We start from the raw sequence: 22,935 nt of genomic DNA, 5'->3' as shown, positions 1-22,935 counted from the left end.
CAGGAATTTCCTTCATTTACTCATGGTACAAAATGAAATTAATTCAATTATGTGTGCTTTGCGAAATTCAAACGCAACATTTCACATACAAATAAAAGCGCAACACAAATCTAATTACATATCCACAATTGAATAGCGTTTGAGTTGGTTTTGAGACATGGGCAAAAAGACAAATAGGGAAATGCAATTAGAGGAAAAGTTTGAGGGAAGGATTAAGAAATGTGACATTTTTCCTTCAGACACGCCCTCTTGGGACGCCGTGGAAAGGGTGGCCAGAGGCATTGTCTTAAATATTGTGTCGTCACAGAATAAACACTCCACAGAGAGAAATAACACTAATTCCTATTCTTAAGGCACTCTTTTCCCTCAGCATCAGCACGAAGAATCCTCAACGACTGTACACTGTGAGAAATGGGAAGAATTTCTTTCACACACTGTCTGAATCACCAGAAATTGACGCATATTTATCCAGGAAGAATTTCTGTGTATCTTTTGTGGTGTGGAAGAAATTATTGATTGTGCTGATAAAATCTTATTGGTTTTATTCCCAAAATTCACTTAAGGAAACACTATAAAATATGTACGGAAATCAGAACATTTCGCTATGTTTTCTATGCGTGTAGTTGCGGAACTCAATGAAATCTTATCGACTCGTCTGTTTGCTTTTTTCCTCTTTCCACACACTCAGCGACTCACACTCCGGAAAATCTTGAGGGAATGTAACGAGGTTGTAACGACCGAAACGGGCTTCGGTGGTTGTGCTGTTAATTTTCCACTGATGCATCACTTGGGAGACATTTTCGCTGCCATAGGATGAAGCGAAGGAAAGTGGATCTAACGACTCCTTGATGATAAGACATAAATGTGGAGGAAGAACAGGAGAAAAAAGGTGAATGAGAGGCGAAAAAAAGGAGCGTGAGGAGAGTCAATGGAAGGAGTTTTTATTATTTTGATGATGATGCTATTTTGTATTCGTCGCCCACCCTCGAAAATGGCTCGGAGGTAAAAACACGCACATTTTGCACGGAGAGACGCGAAGAAGGGCGGATAAACTGTGTCTCGCTGGGAGTTTGTTGTACAAATTAATTCATATAATGTATTAAAAATTGAGATTAATCGTTGTTCCATCTCTTTTGAAGATTAAGAGATTTGATTGTCTTAATTCAAGACATTCAAACTCTCTCGCGCCATAGCCTCGGAATTAAGTAAATTACCTTTTCTACCCCTTCCTTCGCTGCTCCAGCCCAAAATTCTCCTCAATCGCTTGAGCATCTGAAAGTCTCTCAAATTTGTACAAGACAAATTGGACAAACTTATAAAGTTCTTAATCACACAGCACAACACATAGTCGAGAGGAGGCAAATGGCCCTCATCGGGTGGAAAAACACCCCCTCGAGTTGCACGAGGGAGTCAAATATGATTTTCACAGAGGTTTAGACGCACATAAAATGCAAATTATACACTCTCCTTTAAGTCGTTATAGGCATTAGCTTGGAAGAAGCCTTATTAATTCAGAAATTCTCAGTAGAGGAACTTTAGCATCGGCGCGGAGGAAGTTCATGTTGTGATGATGATAATGCTCACTGCCAGACCATATATACAGCCCATTACAATGTGCTGTGCGATAAGCCTCCACATGGCACAGAGAAGACACGGAGCCAAACTTTCTGAATAATTTCCACCAGATACTTGGCCTGAGGTGCCTTTTTATTCCCCCTTTTTGACTCCCAGAGGCGCTTTTTTCTTCCACTTTCTTGCCATATTGTTCAATTGGAAGAAGAATTGATGATGAGATATTCACTGCGCTTTAATGATGTGATGCTTTTCCGGTGAGTGTCTGGAAAAAAAGCGAATTAGGCACATAAATCGCATGCAACTGATGAAATTCTTCTAACCACACACAGCGCCCAAAGGCAGGCAAAGTACACAGAAGCATCTTGAACTCATTCTTCCCTTCAATCTTTGCATCTTTCCCGTGGGACGAGTGGAAAAATGTGTCTGTGTGTTTTCCCATCTAATGCGACAATCGATTAAGGGAAAAAAGGTGTTTTTACTGCCTCGCGCCACGCCAGACTTAATTTCCTCCCCCAACACTTTTGAACATATCGACAGAATCGCATTTTTATCTCACTTCCATTCTGGGGGACTTGGAAAATTTGCCATTTAGCGTGAATGATTTTGTGTGTAACCTTTTGAAGTAGGTCTTCAAGCATTTAGCATGGTAAATTGTTTGCCTCACGCTGCAGTGTGGCAATAAAAATGGGTGGTCATGCCCTCGTAAAATGCTAAGGAATCACGATAAACGTCCACGAGAGGGTGGAAAATTAATCAAACAGCTGGTGGTAGATGGACTTCATGAATAGGTGAACAATTTATAGTTGCCACTCGAAGTTGGGGTTGTGTGTAATTCTATTTTGACATTTATACAACTAATTGTGCGGACTCGGTTGAGTTCACATCGCCATAAAATCATATTCAATGAAGGCGGTTTTGAGTGAAAGCCAATGACGAGACTTGAAGCTAATTTGTGGTGCACACGGAAATCTGCGAGGATAGATTTCTGGTAGAAATTGATTGAAATTCCCTATAAAGCTGGCATTATTCTTAAGTTCTAATAGGAATCTGCCTATCAAACAGCACAGATTTTTTCCAGTGTGAATGCAGACATTGTGTGAAATTTAATTTTCGACATTTTCATCGATTAACCCCTCATTGCTGCCGACAATGTCGCAATAGTTTACTCGTGTACGTTTTTTTTTTCCTGGCACGAAGGCCAAGTTTGGTGGTATATTTGGTGAAAATTTTTGTGAATTTTCAACGTGAATGCAAACACAGAAAGAGCCGATAAAAGTGCCAATTCTCGTCTGCAAAAGAGGTGGAAAAAGTGGGGTGCAGCGCCATGGAAAAGCGCATTGCGCGGGGGATGAAGTGAATTCATGGTGGTAGCGCAAAATACATCCAGTTTTTTTGTCCACCCGAATGCACGAAGCCATTTGGTCGCTTTACAGTGATAACACCTTATCTATCCGCGAGTATTTGTTTCAACCGCAGAATGTTTAACATGACGGTGTTTAAATCACAGCACGACTGAGCGGCAGCAATGGGGGCGCGCAGAGTGGAGTGAAATTGAGGGTGAGCGACAAGGGTTGCGGATAAAAATGCGTTAAATTGCCATATCGAATTCTCGGTGAATTTTCTGGTTTATTTGCTGAAGATCTCTCTCGTGTAATCCACACAATGCGTGGTGTTTTTGTTAATTGTAATAAATTGGAAGACGTTTGTTTGAATTTGGCCAAATCCGGCTGAAAAATTGCCCAGAAGATTAGACTGTCGAATTTCAGTACAATCATTTTGTCATTTCCACCTTCAAAGCCTGCGATTTGAAAGGATTTTCCGCCAGAGTCAAGGATTCTGATGGGGAGGAGGACTCGAAATATGGTCTCAGTGGGATGTAAACTTTACATTCAGCACACTCACGAGAGCTGTTCAGGAGGGGAAAGAATAATTCAAGTCATTATGTCGCATTTAGAGCGATACGAAATCGATAGTCACACTCCATTGATATGGTTGATGTTAGGCTTCTAACGTGGTGTGCAATTTTCCGGGATTTCCCTTAGAATTTTCCAATGACATGACGCTTAATTTTCACAAATCTTTCATACATTTCCACTCATTTGCACGCCTCGCAGTCTCTTGTCTCGAGCGTATGAATTTCCTTGGAAGCTGGGCGAAATCGAATCGAGAAGTTTCGAGGGTGGGTTTCAACTGACAGCCTCAGGGTGGTCTTTATAATATTAAATGCTCCAGAGATAGATGTGTGTTTATGGAACTTCTGTCTGATATAACTTTTCGTGTATGAATTTATTACACACAATAGTCGTTTACTTATAATGGAAGATGACTGTGAAGACGACAAAACTCGAGTGTGCGGTGGGAAATCACCCCCAAAGTCATAGAGACAAATTCCACAAGAAAGATTCCCCCCGCCCCCGCCGGCGAGGGTGTCTTCGGGGCAATTGACTTTCACACAATAAAGCCATTTTCCTCCTCAAGTCCATCTTGATGAGGGGCGAGAGAGCGCAAAGGGATTCACACCACCGAAGAGGCAATCATGGAAAATACACTGTTTTCATTCAATTTTTCATCATATTTTATTTCACTGTCTTTGGTTTCCTCGTCTCTTCTCCATTCCACTTGATATTTACAATGCCACATTGAGTTTTTTTTTCCTCTTCCTTGCCTTGTCATAATTATATAATTCTTTTACCTCGCACTACAGTTATTTTTTTTTCTTTTTAAATACATCTTTTAAATGCGCTACTCTAGTGGTATTTTCTTTTTATACATTTAAAAATTAATAACAACCAAATTTGTCTTTATTCTGGGTGTTTAACTTAATCGGTGGGGTTTTACATGAATTGATTTATCAAAGAATACAACTGCCGTCTTTCCGTTGAGATTATCTTTTGATGCATTTGTCCAAAAAGCTATTATATGTCATCATCGAAGAGGGAGAGAGTTGAAAATGTTATACAATAGGTTTGAAATGCAGTCAAGTTACTTTGTTGAAGTATATTTTGCTCTTTGACTAGAGATTATGTTTATTTTGAAAAATTCTATATTATAATCGTTTCTTCCTGAAGAAATGTATCGCGCGTCTTCACTATATTTATAGATAATTAGATAACAACAACAAACTAATAGTCTTAACAATTTAGAATTCATTAATGAACGGGTGTGTGTGTGTGTTTTCCATTTTGGAAGTAATTTGAGCTTCGGAGAGGTTCTTACGAAAAAGAAATCACGTTTATGGATTCGGGGTGATCTTGCTTTCTCCAGCACTCATCTTGGGGGGGAGTTGGGGTGGTGTTTCGGGGGAGACTTTGAGTTGGTGAGCAACTTAACTTGACGTCCCGAGTGTCTGCTTCATGTGACTGGGCGTCCCGAACGGCGGCGGCGGTCCGTTGGACTGATTGGCTGCATTGTTGGCATTCTGGTTGTTGTTGTGATCTCCTGGCGGGCGCTGCTGTCCCGCAATCTGCGCCATCGACGCCACGGGGGCCCCGTTGCCGCCCCCAGGGTGGCCCAGGCCCATGAGGCCCTGCTGCTGCGGGGGCGGCGGCACGCTCTGGCTCAGGGACGAGGCGTGCCGCTTGAGCATCGGATGGTTCGCCATGGACGCAAACACCAGTCGCTCCTCGTAATCGTACTCGCAGAGGATTTTGTTCTCGCACAAGTAGAACCGATCGCCAACGCAGAACCTGCAAGGGGAGGCGAGGCATTAAATTTTCTGTCAATTTCCTCGCCACACACACACGAAAAAAAACATAGTCTGACTTTCCGCGATATTTTTTTCCCCGAAACGCCATGGACATTTTGTATCAACCTTCAATCAGAGACTGTTAAATTTTAGAATAGAATGTTGTGGTTTTGTGTATCGCCGCAGGATACAATTTTTGCTCTATGCGTTGCAAAGGGGTGGCTCAACCCTTGGAATTCATCATTCCCAATTCACAGTTTAATTTCCAAACTGCACACTCGGACCAGCCCCTCTAGCACACGAGTAAAAATTGAGGAGCGAAAAAGGCTCGCAATAAGCGCAGGATAGCCAAATGGTCGTCTCAGACACCAAAAGACGTGATTTCAACCCCATTGCAGTCTGTTTAGGTTGCGTTCTGACTTAAGAAAAAACTCGATATCATTTGAAAAGAGACAAATTCTCACTTCCACCCAAAATCAACTATTTATGCGGCTAACATTGAAGCCAATAATCGTAAAAAAAATATCTTTGCGTCCTTCCGTCCAGTGGACGGTGAGGCGACGAGGAGTGGTTGTTGCAATGCTGGATTGATTGCATTTTAACTCAATATTTCCGGGTGTAATGAAATAAACCATTCCTCAGGCCTTTCATCGAAATATCCTGACCAATGTTGCTTAATCACAAAAAAAATAATCCATATCTCAAGTGCTACTCAATTTTTCCAATATTTCCCATCTTCGGCAAAGCAGAGAAAGGCAATTTCTTCAGCGAAAACGTGTGAGGAAAGTGTAAATTTATCGCAATAATGTGACTCTGTGAGTGCGAGAAAACTACCCCGACGGGAGTCGTTTATGAATATTTCATTTAAATTCCCTGGTATTGTTTCCTCGTGAATATTTTTATATATGAAATAGGTGAACACTTGTTTATACAATTTTCTGAGGGTGCGATTGTTGGTAACAGAGAATTTATATGTAATTTTTTTTGTATTCGACCAGAGGAATTATTCATTTTCATTTGCAATTCGGACAGAAAGTGTGTTTGTGTGGATGAAAATATTTTTTGGAAGGAGCGGAAAAAGTATTTTTATGAAAAATATATTAGTTTCATGTGTGGGCATTTGAGTCACATGCGATGAATATTGCACACAAAGGGGTTGCGATGTGTGCGAGGGCGAGTGTGAAAAATCAGCTCCAAGACAGCAACAAAAGGTGCGATTTCCACTCTCCGTTTCTCTTTCGGAGGGGATTAAATGCACATTAGAGATCGTGAATTAAATCACACAAGTCCGGGCTATTCAATTTGCATCCATTTCAACCGACCACCAAACTGTCCCCCTTCGCGACAACCCCTGAACCATTAATCCAATTCGCGCGCCAGCCGAATTGGCCATTGTTGCCGTATGTGCGCTCTGGGTGGATGTATTTGTATAAAGATTAATTGTAAATATGGTAATTAAATATGATTTATACGCTGGCGAATTTCCGCGAGAGAATTTTAGATGCGGGGCTGGGGAGCAGATTTTGCGGCCGCACAATATATTGAATACTATTGCATTCATACAGTATTTTAGGAGAGTGCAAATCTCCGCGCCCAAAATAGTGTATATCGTTCAATAATGGTGCCAATACGCCACTCTAAATCCCACCATTCCGGGCCGTGTGTTTGGTGTCCGATGAAATGAAATTCGATTCACGCCAAATTCCTCCACGGACACCCACATATCCAATTGCAGCCCAACCCTCGCGGCGGTAATCCCGGAAGGGCCCGCGAGTCCATTCAATTGCATTCGCGGGGGTGCATTATTGCGTTAAAATAATATGAAACCACACACTTTGTGTCAATTAATTATCATAATAACACAATTACACTCTATCTCATTTTCTCACTCGATTTTCCACCGCTTTTTCAATGGACGGAGACGTATTTTGACCATTTGGTGGATTTTCTATTCGACATCCAATGCATTTTGCACTCACAGTGTGTTGGCAAATACATGATCGCTCATTCAAATGAGTCAAAAATAGAGGTACAAAAGGATGAGCGGCTTTTTGATTCAATCAGTTACATGAACTACAACATTTTCCTGGCTATAGAACTCTAATTTCATTGGTTTGCTCAGCAGAAGTATCAGGATTATTGAATTTCTATTGCAGTTTCTCTTACAAATCTGTTTCTAAAAAAATCGTGATTCTGGAAGCTGAGTGGCTAAAAACAGCGCTAAAGTCAAACATAACCTTGATTTTTAAAAACTTAATAGCTGTGATTTTGAGCTAGATAGATTCTAATTAAGATCTATTAAGAATATTCAATGTCATTCAAAGATTATCGCCAAAGAAGACACCAAAAGTGCGATAAGAGGAAGGAAAATGCTTGAAAAACTCAGTAATAATGTTGTAAGTTAGATTTCAGTTAGTTTACAATTGATGTTCAGGAAATACAATCTTTCACTCAAATATTTGTCTCTTCCTAGACTCATAGCGAATTATTGGAGTGTTAGGAAATTTTGTACAGATTTTAGACATACATATCATCTTCCCCTTTAAAACAAATAAAGATCTTCATGGAATTTGTCAAGCAACATTTTTTAATCGCTCAATCCACGGATCAACTTTCCGAACGCTGTATTTTTCCAAACCGCGAAAGAGCACTGAAAAATCCAAACAATTTCCTGTCATGCTAAAGAGTCAATTATGCAATCAATTTGGTCTCAATGGTGAAATAACACAGGCGTAAAAAATATTTTGTAAATATTTTTCCTCCCAATTTCCGATGGAAAGTCACTCAATTGTCTACATTAGTGCGTGAAAATAACTGCGGGATGGCTTTTATGCATGCCAAACTGTGTGTGGGGGATTGAATTTTGTATAAAAATGCTGGGATATATTCATGGTTTATTTGATAAATTCTGACAATAGCGCTTTCCCATGTGACTCTTTTGCCATTTTCCGAATTAATCCTTTGCATGGCGAATTGAGCGCGAGTGTGTATCGGCATGGAAATGTTGCATGAGTGAATTTTCTAAATTCACCATATGGAAATCCATGGCCGGGGGAGCTCAACATTGTTTAATGATTATTGCAATAAATGTAATTGAAAATGACACAGTCGTGATTGCCGTTTCGGGCGTCTTTGGGGCGGGCGTGTGCGGCTGCCTCGGCCGGGGATGCTTTTGGCAGTTATTGACGTGTCATAATGCGATAATTATCGATTATGTGCTCCGATAGTGGCTCGCCACGGGCATGGGTTGAGTGTTGATTTACCTGTGATTGCATTGCTGGCAGGCGAAGCACTCCAAGTGATAGACATTGCTTCGGGCCCTCATGACCATCTCGAATGCCGGGATGACTTTGTTGCAGGCCGCACAGAAGCCCGTGTTGCCGAACAGCCTGTCCCAGTGGTGGATTAACAATTTAGTCACGGAGCATAATTGGCCACTCCCGAGCGTCTCACCTGAGATAGTCGCGCTTGCAGAGCATGAGATTCCCTTTGGTGTACAGTGTTGAGCCCACCTCGCCTAATCTACAATCACAGCATCCGCACTTGAGACAATCCTCGTGCCACAGCATGTCCAGGGCTCTCAACAGATATCGATCCTGAATGTGTTTTCCACACCCGGCGCACAATTGATTCGTCGCCTGGCCATTTCCGCCTCCGCCAACCCCAGATTGGGGCTCACTTTTGGTAACATCCATCGTCATCATCTGCAAGCGAGAGAGAGAGCTCATTAAAATCCACTACATTTCCCTCACGACTTTTTTCCTGCGTCCTTAATCTCCACTCTGGCCAAGACAGAGAGAGAGAGAGAAACAATGAGGAAAATCCATTAGGAAACTATAGAGGTGAGGGTAATTAACGCTATTTAGCGTTTCTCCGGGCGCGTGAAAAGTTTTCGTGAGTTTTCAGAGAGGAAAAATGCCCACGAAAGTTTTTTTTATTCACTCAAGAACAATCGATTTTCACTCTAATTGTGCTTTTTAAGCAGTGGCGAATCGTTTTTGAGCGATGTCTGCGCCCCCTAGGTTAGGTAGCAAGCCTAGCATAATGTTATGATCTTGTTTTATTCTTTTGGAAATTATTTTTTTTTATAATCGTTACTGGTTTCGTGATACATTATCTTTTATTTAGAATTGAGCGCATTTCTAAATCATTTGATCAGTTCTTAGGATGAAAAGAAGCCATGTTTTCCTCTGATTGTTTTCAAAGAGTTCCTCAGAATCAATAGAGTGTCACTAAATATTGAAGGAATCAAGGTTTCACCAGTGAGCAAACTGGTTTGCAACAGGAGTTTTCATCACTGTTTTCATTGGTTTTCACCACCCAAAAGAAGTTTTCAGAGTGCTCTTCAGCCAAATAAATACCATAAATTGTCGCCATTCCATCTCATTACAGAAAATCACATTTCCAACGATTGCTGGTGTGTGTTGTGGAAAAACTGCCGCAAAATTTGCAATAAGCATTCCAAAAAGTTGTTCAAATAGTGCAATCAACTCTCACATCTCGAGAGCCCGGGAACATAACATGATGAGAGAGAAGGAGTTGTGCTTCGCTGGGCGAAGGAAGAAAAATAGCGCAAAAGAGTGGAAAACAGAGAACTTTTCACAAAGCTAAAAGAGCGATAAAACAATACACAAACTTTTTTTTTCGGGGAAAGATTTATACGCTTGAAATGTGTTCCGTGCGCGGGGGTTGTGCGAGGGAATTCGTGTTCACTCGGATAAAAATCCAGAGAGTGAGACACCCGCTGAGAACGAACTCACGTTCACGGACTTTTCTCGTATTTTCAGGAGTGTTTTGGGTGGTGGTGGTTTTTCGCCACCCTCTCGCGACATGTGTAATCGCTTGAAATGGGTCCGAGTTGGGTCAAGAGTGAGAGAGAGAGAGAGAGAGAGTGGGGCGCCTCTTCTTGGGGGTGAGTTTCGGAGAAACATTTCTCGCTTTCAAGCCAACAAAGTGACTTCGTCGGCTGTAAAGAGTTAACTTTCTCACATTTAATTATCTTTTAATGGCTTCGGTGGAGCGTGAGTGGTGGAAAAATTGTGAAAATCCACAGTGTGATGCCATTGAGGGTTGAGAAGATGTTTGCCTTCGTTGGTTTTAAAATCAAGCGGTTGCATGAAACCCAGTTGCGTACGACACATGAAATTGCATGGTGGTTTTTTGGATGAAAAGTGCCATTTTCGCGATTAAATTCAATACTAGAGCACTATTGAGGGCCTCCAGATTGCATATTATTGGGAATTATTGCGTAAAAAAGCGACCGAAGGGGAAAAAAGCTGCCCGAGGTGAGGTTTGAACTCACGACCCCTGGTTTACGAGACCAGTGCTCTGGCCACTGAGCTACCCGGGCATCGCGTAAAAGACGTTCACACTCTCTACCACCTTTTCAGCCGCTCTCCCGACGAATTCTCTCTCAATCTCAGTGGCGGGAATTTTATTTTAAGAGACGTGATTTTCTCCGCGCACTTCGCATTGTACTGATAATTCTCTCCAGCCTTGAGGTCAACTCAATCACATTCTTTCCACACTTTTCAACACTTTCTCCACTTCTGCCGCTGGAAAGGCCTTCGATTATTAGTTAAGCGATAGGCGAACAAATCGTAAAAGCCACTGTGAGGCGTCTTTTAAAATAAAATAAATTACAGAGGATGCCAAAAGGCTGTCACAAGTCAGGAGTTGTGTGTTAAATAATGCATTAATGGGGTGGCTAATTAAGGGATAATTGGATTTGAGATTTGTTCTTTGAAGTGGGTGCTTGTTTACTCGAAAAACTGAGGCCAACATGTGGCTGAGTCAGTGCTAAATCCGCTTCTGACGATGAGATTAACGCACATGCACTGCGCGTCAAGTGTTTAAAGGCATTTTTTGCCGGTGTTTCCTCCAGAAACCCTCTTGGAGAAGCATCCAGCGGCGTTAATTAGCATCTCACTCTTTCATCCAGACGCTGTGCGACTGAGGAAAAAGTGGAGGGCTGGCAAATGGGTTCTCGAAAAGACATTACTTAGAAAGTCAAAAAACACACACACACACACAATCTCAGCAATTTCAGCGCATTTTTTAGCTGTGCAATTGCAAAAGTGTTCTTTTCCCACCGTCCGGATGTTTATTCATCAGGCAATTTTAGGGGTGACTTGCGAGGGTTGCTGACAGTGAAGCATGACAACGAATGGTGTAAAATCTTCTGTCACGATTGCTTGAAATGTGGAATATTTACTTAAGATTTGTGTATTTCTCAAGTGTGCTCGCAACACAAATCACTCATTTTAGCTAGACGAGAAAAATACCAGTATAAATTGGTCCAATTATCACAAATTTGACTAAATGCTAATGCATCATCCGGTTTCTTCATGGGAGATTTCTTCGCGCCGCCGTTTCTTTATATTTTTTCCAGCCTTGTCAATATACAAAACAAAGCGTGGGCGCGGAGAAGAACGAGAGAAATTGTTTATCACTGTGCGTGAGGGAAAAAATCACTATCTCTGGTGTAGAGAAATTGATAAGAGCATTTGTTCTTTATTTGTCGTGCGCGGAATCTCGCGTCACACTGAATCATTGACCCAGACTTTGGAGGAATGGCGAGAATTCAGCTGAGAAATTGTTATCAGGGAAAGAATTAAAATAAACAATGATTTTTTGACTTCTGATTTTTGTAATTTTCGTGTTCTCTCAATTGACACTTGATTAACAATAAAAATCTTGTCTCATATTTCTTTTCTAGCTATGATTTTAGCAATCAGAAATATTGCGGTGTTTGTGAAAGTAAATGGCGCATGCAATATAAAAGCTGCCTGAGTGAAAGCTTTCCACTCATATGCTGATGTGGGGAAATAAAAGGTGGAAATGCTGCGAAAGGGGGTGGAAAAGTACGTCTAACAAGCCGTTGAATAGAAATAGCGAGTGTGTGTAATGAAAAGTGATAGAATTGAGGTGATGAAAGAGTTTTGCCGTGTGAAATTGTATACTCCTTTTTGCCACTGCACGGATCAATTTAATTATGTTTCCACGTCTGCAAATATTCGCCCAGATTTTCCTGTCCCATTAGTTCCATTCCTTTGTGCATGGCAAATTCATCGTCCAAATCACACCCACACAGCATTTGCCGCACAAACGCAAATGCTGTGAGATCGACGCTGAAGCCCAGCATCGATTGCGATTGGTTCTGTAAGATGATGAAGAGCATGGGATTCTATTTTAATAAATTTAATGAATGTATCTGACACCTCGTGTCTCTGATTGCCATTTGAAACCAGTCCTCTAATTAGTGTTATTGCACACAGACACACACATCACTCCCGGTAGCGAAAGCAACCCTCGGCGTCATCGTCATCGGATTTACATTTATTGTGCTCATGACACATGATGCGCTGCACTTCTCCCCCGGCATTCCGATGCCCTCTCGGGCCCAGAACGGCTGCAGCGCGCTAATAAGGCACGAGTCTCACTCTCAGACCCGGAGTGTATTGACACAATATTAATGGCCATTTATGTACATTCATATTACATAATCTGCAATTTCGCCAAACGCAAAATTCAACACAAACACACCAATTCATCAATTCAACCACCTCAAAGTGTGCACTCGCATAATTTCACCGTCGCCTGAGTTGACAAATTTCATAGATTCGAGTGGAATTTATACTATTTCATTGCGATGAATATGTTTCTTCCAATTAATAGTAGAGTGAAAATTCAGATAAAAACATAGTCGTCTTTGATGCACAAAATACTACTAAACAACATCCTTAATCTGTAAACTACAAAAAGCACGATTAAAGGCCAGAACTCGTCATCGAAATCCACACCATTCCAAGGCCTTCGTGAGAATTTGAGTAAGACGAATTGTCGATATTTGCTTTGGTCACCGAAGTGCCACAATTGCCTGCATCTAATCGATGAATTGGTATGTTCGGCTCGTTGTTCTCGTGGCACTGCAAGTGCCTGCGGACTTGATTTGGTGCCATAAATCAAATTGGCGCATAAATTCCCATCAATGCCATCTGGCTCATTGCTGAACACTTTCGCGAGAAGAGGCGCGCTTATGGAATTGGATTTGAAGAGAATATCAAGTATGCTGGAACGTGTGTCCGCAATAAATAACGCCCAGTGCGTCGCGGATTTCCCGCCAAAAAGTCCCTGCCATATTTTCCTCAGCGCGCAAACTGAAATTTCCTTGTCGCCACACACGCTCGGCTGGCGCATTCACGACGACGTCCACCCACTGACCAGAAGCCATGCTCTTCTCCTACCTCGAAATGTGTCACTACCATTTATGACGCAAAACCATATGATTTAATTACCAAGGAATGCCGAAATTGCTCACAAGCCGGAGAGAGATCACATTTCAGCGCACATTCGCAACTTTGCTTTCCAGGGATAAATTAATTCGTCCCTCTCGCATCTCAGTCGCGGGGAGGGAAATCAGAGGCACTTCTCGGGAAGAAGTCGTGAGAAAGTGATTAAAAGCAGAAACTGAGAGTGTCACTTTCAAAGGAATTCCTCATCATGTGGCGATGTTTCTTCGTTTTTGGGATAAAAGCGCGCGCAACAACATGTCACCAAAACCATTTTAATGAAGACTTTTCGCGGCAGTGGAATTGTCGATTTTCAAGTCATTCAACAGAATTTCCTTCCTCATTCTCACACCGACCTTAATATATTAATTTGAGGCATTTGTCTCACACTCCTGACCAACTTCCCGTTCTGTTTTTTTCTCTCTCCGCACGCCCTCTTTCTCTCACACTCTGATGGTGATTAATGGAAATTTATTCGCATGCACGCAATCGTCACAATTTGCATCAATTTCACTATATATGATATTGGTAAATATTTGCCGCGAAATGCAGTGAAAAAATATTTGTGTTCTGCTTTTTTCGCTACACGCCAAATGACACGCACTCTCGATATCACTTTTCTTCCTATTGCGAATGGCGCGGAGCCCGAAAAAATATTTATCGTTGTCAGATTAAATTTATATCAATATCAATATTGACTTCTTCACACGACGCGTGTTTCCCCGAAACTGTTTGATGGCTGCAGTTGAGTTAATAAAAAGAGGTATATAATTCCTCTTCCACCGTGCAGCATTAATTATAATACAAAAAAAATGTGTATTTTTACTACAAACGGTCCATAAATCAATTCAATATCGAATTATATTTCCTCTCAATGTGTGAGTTATTTAATATCGCGAGTGGGGAGGCAAAAAAAAAGTAATTACGGAGTGAGAGGCAATTAAATATTGCCGAGAGATTTAACTTCTAATTTAACTGCATTATTACTCAATAGGAAATTTTATAAGGTACACTTTTTGATCAAATTTCCTAACAAGAGAAATCTCTCGGTCGTAAAATTTGTGTATCATTAATTAATTGCTAATCAATGAATGTGAAGTGTTATGAGTTTCTTTGCCAGATATTTTCCTCCTTTCCTTGCTTCCTAAAAATCCATTCACACAATTGAAAATTTTCGCCCCGAAAAAAAAAATGCCTCGCATTTCATGGTGAAAACATCCATATTTTCCATCACACAACCAACGATATGTGGTGCAAATATTGAGGCAAATATTAATGCAATAATTAACATAATGTAATTTTAATTCACTTTAGCAAACATCATTTACTGATTAATTAAGTAATTTCATTTTGAGCCAATTATTTGTTTTGTGCGCACAACCACACACACACACACACAGACACACATTTTAAACCACATCTGCTTAATTATTTCAATCTTCTACGATTTTTTAATATGAAATAATTAAATAATACACACACTCATGTGAAATATTTGTTGTACTTCGTCTCCATAGAAGCATAACATAATTACATTCTTATCACTTTAATTGGATACGTGCCATTTCTAATAAATAATTGTTTAAACTTACTTCACAAACTTTTATAGTTAAAACAGACCATCAAGTGTGCGAAAAGGAGGGGGGCATAAAAAAGGGGAATTGCGGCAAATTAGGAGAAGAGGAGAGAAGTGTAATTGTAATGCAATATTTATTTGCGGCAGAGGCGAAGAAAAATGTGTATTTGTCGCTTCTTTTTATGCTTTAATTGCTAAATAGATTAATAATTAATTGAAAGTATGAATACGGGTGTAATAAGGTAGCACTTTTAGCAGGTTTCTTCGACTATTGCTGTGCCTCTTTCCTCCGTCCTCCCCTTTTGCAGTGTGCTCACAACTTATGGTACATCAATTTGCAAGTGTTTTGCGGTTGCAGAGGTGCACAACATTCCGAGAAAGTGAGTAAATCACTCGAGAATTGTTGCACAATTCGGACAAAATATTCTAAATGCCACTTCACAGACACGAAAAGGGTTAAAAAATTTAATGCTAAACATCGCATTAATGTGCATTAAGTTGGCGAATTGCACGCCCCTTGCATGTAATATGAAAAACATATAACGTCTCATCCGTATTTCTGCGAAAGCACTCTACAGCATGCTCATTAAGTAAATTGATTAGAAATTATGTCAATTTCATACTAATTACATATTCTTCTGCTCTGAGTGTCGCTTTATTTGCCAACGCATTTTCCAATTGAAAAATAATATAATTTGCAGAGGAAAAGTGGCGAAAAACGACAAGAAAAGAGTATCACTGATGGAATGTCTGGAAGCACACCCAGCAATTTCATTGATTGCACGCTCCTTAAGATTTATTTCTTGATCTCCAGAGAACAATAAATTAATGATCATGCTAATCGGCGCTGCACAAAGTGGAGGTGAGCGCTTTTTCTCCTTCCACAATTATTGCACACTGTGCGTGTGTGTGTATAATTTAATCGGTTCGCCAAATGGAAATAATTATTGATTGATTGTTCGCTTATGGAGACATTCATTATACTTGCAACATCATTCAGTGCAAAATGCGATGAATATAAATGTTGCATAATGAGAGAGGGCAAAATTGCCCACAAAGTCATACACTTTCTTGTCAATCATGTGACTTTGAGGGCTGCTGCAGTTTTATTTCACCGTCACAGCATTTAATTCGCCACGGAAGTGCCAGACACTTTGCATTTTGGCCCCGAGCGCCAAATAGTGTGTAATTCTTTTCACGGACTCTCGCGCGCAGAGGATGATTTTCTCCAGATGCTCATGCAGGTGTAATTAAAACAATTACCACTCGATGTCAATGGTGGCGAAAGAATTCAGTGCAATTGCATTTGACATGTACGGGCTGCGCACATGAACTGAGGCAATTTGCATTTTGCACACGCTGCATTTTCTGCCACAAATTGATCGAGCACACATCGCGAGATTTATCAGGTTCTTCATTCTGGGTAAGATTATATTCAGGGAATTTAAACGTCGCCTAATTGTAGAGCAACGCAACATATTTTAAGACTATTATTATATTTATGACGAAGACAGCAGTAAATATTCTGTCAATAATTGTGTCTTTATTAGCATACAAAATTAGAGAGTGTTTTCGACCACATTTTCAATAATTACATTTCTTTAAAGATGCGCTACCGTCTTTTCTACGTAAAAACAAGTCTGCAGCACTTCGTGCAGAAGAGCTCCTGTTAAAGTTACTCAAGATGTTAACTTCTTTTTCTCTTATTCTCTTATTTAATTCCATTTAGCGTTCATCTGAATGGGCGTGGCTTGCAAGTGGGCGGGATTTCTCAGTATATTTTTGCATTCTGATGCTCGGGATATAAAAAGTTCGAAACAAGGGGCACAATTTGAGACCCAATCGTGTCAACCATGTTCAAAATAAAAGACCAAAACCCGATTTGTCGATGTTTTAATCGATTTTTGAAAAAAATTGTTCTATTCATCTGTAATGTTTGTTGTTTGGGTTGTTTTGTGCGGAGTCCACAAGGAAAACGGGAAAATTAATAAAGTGTGTAGTAGCGTTGACCACAGCTGCTCCTCTTAGTATTAACCTTAAACCGGATAAATTCGGAGCTGTGTTAATTTGTTGCAAGCGACGCTTCGTGTTTGACTAAAATTCAAATGACGCGGTCGTTTTTTCGCTATTTTAATGCGAAAGCCAGCAATCAACTCGTGGCTTCAGCATCGCATTACGCTGAGAACTATAACACAGTGCATGCGATACGCTGATGGTGTATGAAATTGTGCGAGAATGTGCTGAGACAGTGGGCATAAGGCTCAATTGAAAAATGAGCTGCGCTGGGGAGGTCAAACGGCGCGAATTTTTGATACGCGCCACGGGATAGTCCGAAAATTGTCGCACTCTTGTCGATACAATGTATGGAAATTGCGAGAATGTGGCACACGGAATTGTTCATTAAAATTCATAAGCGCAAACATCATATTTATGCAGATGGTGTGTTATTTAAAATGTATTTTTCAAATATTAATTAACGATTTGCCATGATTTAATTAAACGAATTAATTGTGATCTGCTTCTGGGATGATTCCACCACAAATCCGCCTCATTTGGCAAATCACGCGTGCATCAGCGTCAAAATAGCGTCAGGCCATCGCGAATGGGGGAGTTTTCCACTAATTAATTGTCATAATTGAAACGATATACTTTTTTAAACGGCAGATGATCAATTTTTGCGCCCAAAATGAGCAGCTTGTCCCACCATTAAAAGCAATTGAATAATTTATTCACTTAAAATAATTAGCAAGTCTCGATTATGACCGTTCTGGGCAGTGAAAAACCGCATCAATTTGCAAGAAATGTTTATTGTTAAACTCGCGCACACGATTGTATTTTGAGGCCCGAATGATGTCAGTCACAAAACACATCTTCCGAAAAAAGATCCTGAGCGAGAGAGAAGCAAGAAAAAATATTTGTCATAACATGACATAAAAATTTTATGATGGTCTCTAATTGATCTGATTAAAATAATTGGATTGCGATAAGGCGAGAAATAATTAAAGAGAGGGAATGAGCATTTGAGATGCTTGTTTATTCCAATGTTTGTCCACACACGAGTCACTTTTCCAGCAATTTCATAAATATTACTTCATGTTAATTCCCTTAAGTAAAGCGAACGTCAATCAACAAATTTACAATTTCTCTAATCACAGTCTCTCACACTTTTCCACCATATGCCATTATTTTGTTTGTAATGAAGTTTGAAACTATGTAGAAATGTGGCGATCGAGTTTTTCTCCTTCATATTCATCAAACTCCGCATGTGCTTTATCAATTGGGGAAATGAATGTTAATGAGTGTGAGACGCAGAAAAAAGAGGCTACAATTAATTGCGTGGAGAGATTTTGCTGTGCTGTGCAAAATGCGGAATGGGAGATTTGGGAAATGCCTCGCATTGCGTGAAAACTACTAAAGTCAACGACAATTTGCTTCTTCGGTGAACAGGTTCCAGTGCAGATGGCTGGAGACGCAATTGCAAAAAAATGAGGTAAATAATTCACGTTGGCAATTACACTATCAATCGCATCCAATAAATAGTGTAATTATTTAGCATATGCATGTAAAATTAATTTATTAGGTGATTTATGTAAATATTGCAATTATATTCTGAAAATGAGTGTATAGTTACTCAATTTGAAATAAAACCATTCGTTATGTTCCGCTGAATCCACAATATCGCACAATATAATGTTGGCAGGAATGATTTGAATAAATGAGCGGTGGAAAGAAAATTTCCCCCCTTCAGTGACTGATTAAATTGATACAATTCTTCAATTTAATTTGCTTTTTAAATCAACCTCAAACCTTCATTTGTACACTTCGGGCTATTCGATGTGCCTTCAATTGCACACGAATATGTTCTCTGGCTGTAGCTCAACATAATTCTCATCCAGAACTCGCGCGCGCGAAAGAAAAAAAGAAGAAAAACTCCTCATGCTTTATGTTTACCTCTGAGAAATTTCTTGTGTGCGAACAATTAAAGGCACAGAGAAAATATTGGGTGGCTGTGGTGAAATGTATGCCTTCGCCATACAGTTTAGTTAATTTAATTTTCTCAAATCACGACATATTATTAACATTGTCACGACATTTTCCACTTGTTGTGTCCGACCGTGGAGTGGAAAAAATTTCCTCGCCGAAGCTATAAAAGTGCCTTCGCGTCTTGAATTTTCTGCCATTGGATTTTCTTTCTTCCTTTTCTGCAAATGAGGTCTCTTTACCACCGACTTGCACTGGCTTTTTGTCCACTTCACCCTCGAAATAATTGAAAATATTGTTGATTAGCAAACTTGTTTTTCTTTCACCATTTCCCACCTCTTTCTTGCCCGCATTCCGAAGGGTTGCTCATTCCGCGGAATCGCATACAATGAAATCAGTGCAAGTTTCTTACTTTAGAATTGATCAGGAAGATCAAGATGACTCTGTTTGAAAACTGTGAACAAATTGTCAATGTGTTTTTCCTAATTTCAAAAGAATTTGCCAAATTTTCGTACGATCTAAATGACTTTTGAAATAAGCAACATAATTAATTGTACGTTTTCTCGACCGCTAATGCAATTAAATGACTTTTACAAACCAATTCATTAGAAATCTGAAATGATCGATAAGAAAATGCCATGAAAAACTTCAGTTCTTGCTAATCTTCTAATCAGAGACCATCAAATCACTGACTGTATAAATTAAATGCGTCAATAGAGACTTATCAAGTCCACAACTTATCAACCTTAATCGGCCAGCAACACAGTGTCAGCAGACTTTCTGTCACGTCAGTCTCGACTGCACTGCTTTGCCCTTCTGCGAATCCAAGTCTGAATCCGCACTCGAAACGGTCGACTGGGAAAGCCGAGGCAATATGATGGGTAGTTGAACTGTGAATTGTGTGAAAAATTGCGTGGGTTGAGAGTGTAAGCGAAATGTGCGTGTTGTGTCGTGCAGCACTGATTTTTATTCCATCTCAGTCCCTCGCGAGAACACACACAATTTGCATATTAATTTATTTACGCGACAACTTTGTAATACAACCGTGATTTTTTGCATCCCCCACACCCTTCCTTGGCGCTCTCACGCCCACTTTTCAGCCACTGAGTAATTGCAGATATGTGTGTTTTTATTAAATTAATTGCATATACGCAATTTTCATCGCGCGGCACTTCCACCGGAGGATTTTCCGTGTGCGGTTTGCCAGGAAACAGACGTGCAACAGTTTTCGAACCACATTTCACTCTGCGCCCGTGACAGAAATGTTTGTGATTCTATTATTCAGTGAATTCCATGGGCACTCTTCGGTCTCGTTTTTTTTTGCGTGAGAGTCGGTCAGAAATCAGAAACACTTCCCAAAGACTCAGCTTAATGATTTTGTACGCGGGGTGTTGAGGGGCGAGGGCGGAGAATTCTGTGACAAACTGTGCGGCCAGAAGTTGCTTAGCCATGAAATTGGTAAATTGTGCAAGAATACACAAAGTCAACCATTCATCATTGCAGGGAAAACAACCCTCAAGTTGCGGAAAAAACTCTGCATTTCCATAATTTGTGATGCCGGATGGAGAGGTTTTCATTTCAAAGACTGCGAGGGTGCAATTGGAGGCAGAATGCTAATGAGAGTCAGAGTGGGGTCTTCAATGGGATAATAACTGAATATTCAGCACAGAAACTTCCCACTGATCAGCCTCTCATGCTGCATCTTGTGGTTTTTAATGGATTTTTAATGGATTGTCCTCTGTGTGTTTGTCTTTCTCTCTATTTAATTTGGCTCTCTGCATCACCAATTTGGTGTGAACTGTGTGGACAAAAAGTCGAAGGCTCTCAGCACAAGTGGTGCTGTTTTTTGCCGAGAGCCCCACGCGACGGAAAAGAAGCTCATTACTCACAGATAATCCGTTTAGGGCGACTATTGTGAAGGAGTTGAGTCGACCGGAAGAAATTCAATTGATTGGCTGGAATAAATTGGCTCAAGTGCGGCTCTTTTTGGCTCTCTTCACAAGAAAAGAAGAAAATTACCACCACTCTTGGACCACTTGACACTGTTTTCGCGGCACAGCTTCACACTCAAATATTACTCAGATGATTCGTGATCACTGGGAGGATTTCTCCTCGTGTGTGTGTGTGTGTTGGCAAAAAGAAGTATCTCTATCACAATTTCAATGCCACTACGGACAGGAAAACTCACTGACTCACGATGTGTTTGGAGGAAAAGTGTCGAGAGTCAATCTCACTCGTTCGACGATCGCACGCCGAATGAGTGGAAAGCAGAACTGAGCTCTGGAACAGCAAATGTTGGAAGTCAGTGAGTCTGGGAGGTGGAATTTGCCGGCTTCTCCTCAGCCTCTCTCTCTCTCTCTCTCTCTCTTCCGCCCTTCTGAGCACTCTCGGGCGCTTCTCTGTGAATGTCTCCATGGGAAAATCCTTCCGATGCACTTTTCCTACCCTCCTGGGGTGTTCCATGAATTCCGGCTAGAGGAAAATTAATCATTTTCCCGCTTGTGGACAGAAAAAAAGAAGGCCACAGAAGAAGAAATCCGCCGCGCATGCGCGCCACGAGCCAATGTGCCATCGTGGATGAAAAACACTGGGCGGTGTGGAATGAGGGGGTGGAAAAGCGGGGAAATGTGCTTGGGAAGTCATGTGAATTTTCTCCCAGAAGAAGGTGGAGACAAAAATGATACTGTTGAGCTGTGGTAACATCATTACAAGTGGCCCAGAAAACACTGATTATTTCCATCTCTGACGCCTATTTTGCTGCCCCCAAATATTCTCGGGGAAGAATCCTCCCTCTTGTATTGAGGGAAATGCTCGATTTTCCGCTGTGGAAAAGTCCCTCTTTCACTGTTTATATGAAACATTTTTTGCATGTTTTCTCTCTCATCTTCCGCTAATGACAAAAGAGATATTTTCAACCCTTCTCGTGTGGTGTGAATTCAATGGGAGATTCGCGATTTGCTCGCTCAAAGTCTCAAAGAAAAATGACACACACACACACAACACAGTCAAAAAAAATGTGTCATGAATACAAGTTGCAATAATTACTCAAAACTCTCAGATCTGAATGACTTCTTAATAAGTTAAGTCCCTAAATTGATTACCATACTGTTCCTCCATTCTTGCACATGAACGAGTTCCATTCAATTCGCACCCTCGAGAGGGTATTTTTCATCAAGAGAGGGATGCACTTCTGAGAAGGGTTGATATTCACGGCAAAATGAATTATCTTATTAAAAAGTGGAATTTTCTGCGACACTATCGCACTCTGCAATCAATGGAGTTTTAATTAAAAAATCTCTAAAGGTGACCAACCATTTTTCACGCCTGTATTCTAACGCCAGAACATTAGAACAATGCCAAAGGAAATTGGTTCTGTCAGCGCGAATTTTGTCTCCTTGAATCACCGCATGTCCTGAAGTGGGGAATAAAAATCACCCTGAGAAGTTGTAAATTGTAATTATTTTTCTATTGTTGGCACAGCAAGAAAAAGATTAGGAATTTGAATAAAAATTGTATAAATAATACCATGAAATAATTTCACTCAATGAAGACGCACTCATAAATAACAAGAAAACTTGCAAGAAGTGCGGGAACAATTGTATCAATTACACCAAACACTAACCGGGCCGGCGAAGGGGTGAAATAAAATTTAAACATCATTTTTCATTGCGGAACGAAAGAAACTCCGATGGGATTTTCGTTAATCTGCGGGAGACCAGAAAGACTGGTAACGCACACAAGAGATTTCTTTTCTCACTCCGCAACTCGCCTGGAGGAGAAATTTGAAGTAAGTTGTTCAGCACCCAGAGTGGACAGAAGATTAATCA

The 22,935-nt window shown here is 40.5% G+C and overlaps 1 protein-coding gene and 1 non-coding gene across 2 annotated transcripts; both read right to left on the bottom strand.

The window, feature by feature from the left end:
• Window positions 1-4,126: 4,126 nt before the first annotated feature.
• On the bottom strand, window positions 4,127-21,362 carry LOC132260391 (LIM domain only protein 3). Its single transcript, XM_059758460.1, has 4 exons — window positions 20,998-21,362; window positions 8,714-8,964; window positions 8,524-8,649; window positions 4,127-5,261 (listed from the first exon to the last, which is right to left on the bottom strand). Exons 2-4 carry the CDS (start codon window positions 8,962-8,964, stop codon window positions 4,901-4,903), a joined length of 738 nt encoding a protein of 245 aa, XP_059614443.1. The 5' UTR covers window positions 20,998-21,362; the 3' UTR covers window positions 4,127-4,900.
• Window positions 10,538-10,610, bottom strand: Trnat-cgu (transfer RNA threonine (anticodon CGU)). Its single transcript has one exon. It is a non-coding gene; the product is annotated as a tRNA-Thr (tRNA).
• Window positions 21,363-22,935: the final 1,573 nt, after the last annotated feature.

Source organism: Phlebotomus argentipes, unplaced genomic scaffold, assembly GCF_947086385.1.
Source record: "Phlebotomus argentipes unplaced genomic scaffold, Phlebotomus argentipes genome assembly scaffold_18, whole genome shotgun sequence".
Lineage (NCBI taxonomy): Eukaryota > Metazoa > Arthropoda > Insecta > Diptera > Psychodidae > Phlebotomus > Phlebotomus argentipes.
Note: the sequence above shows the minus strand (reverse complement) of the source record. Positions and strands in the feature narration are given on the sequence as shown.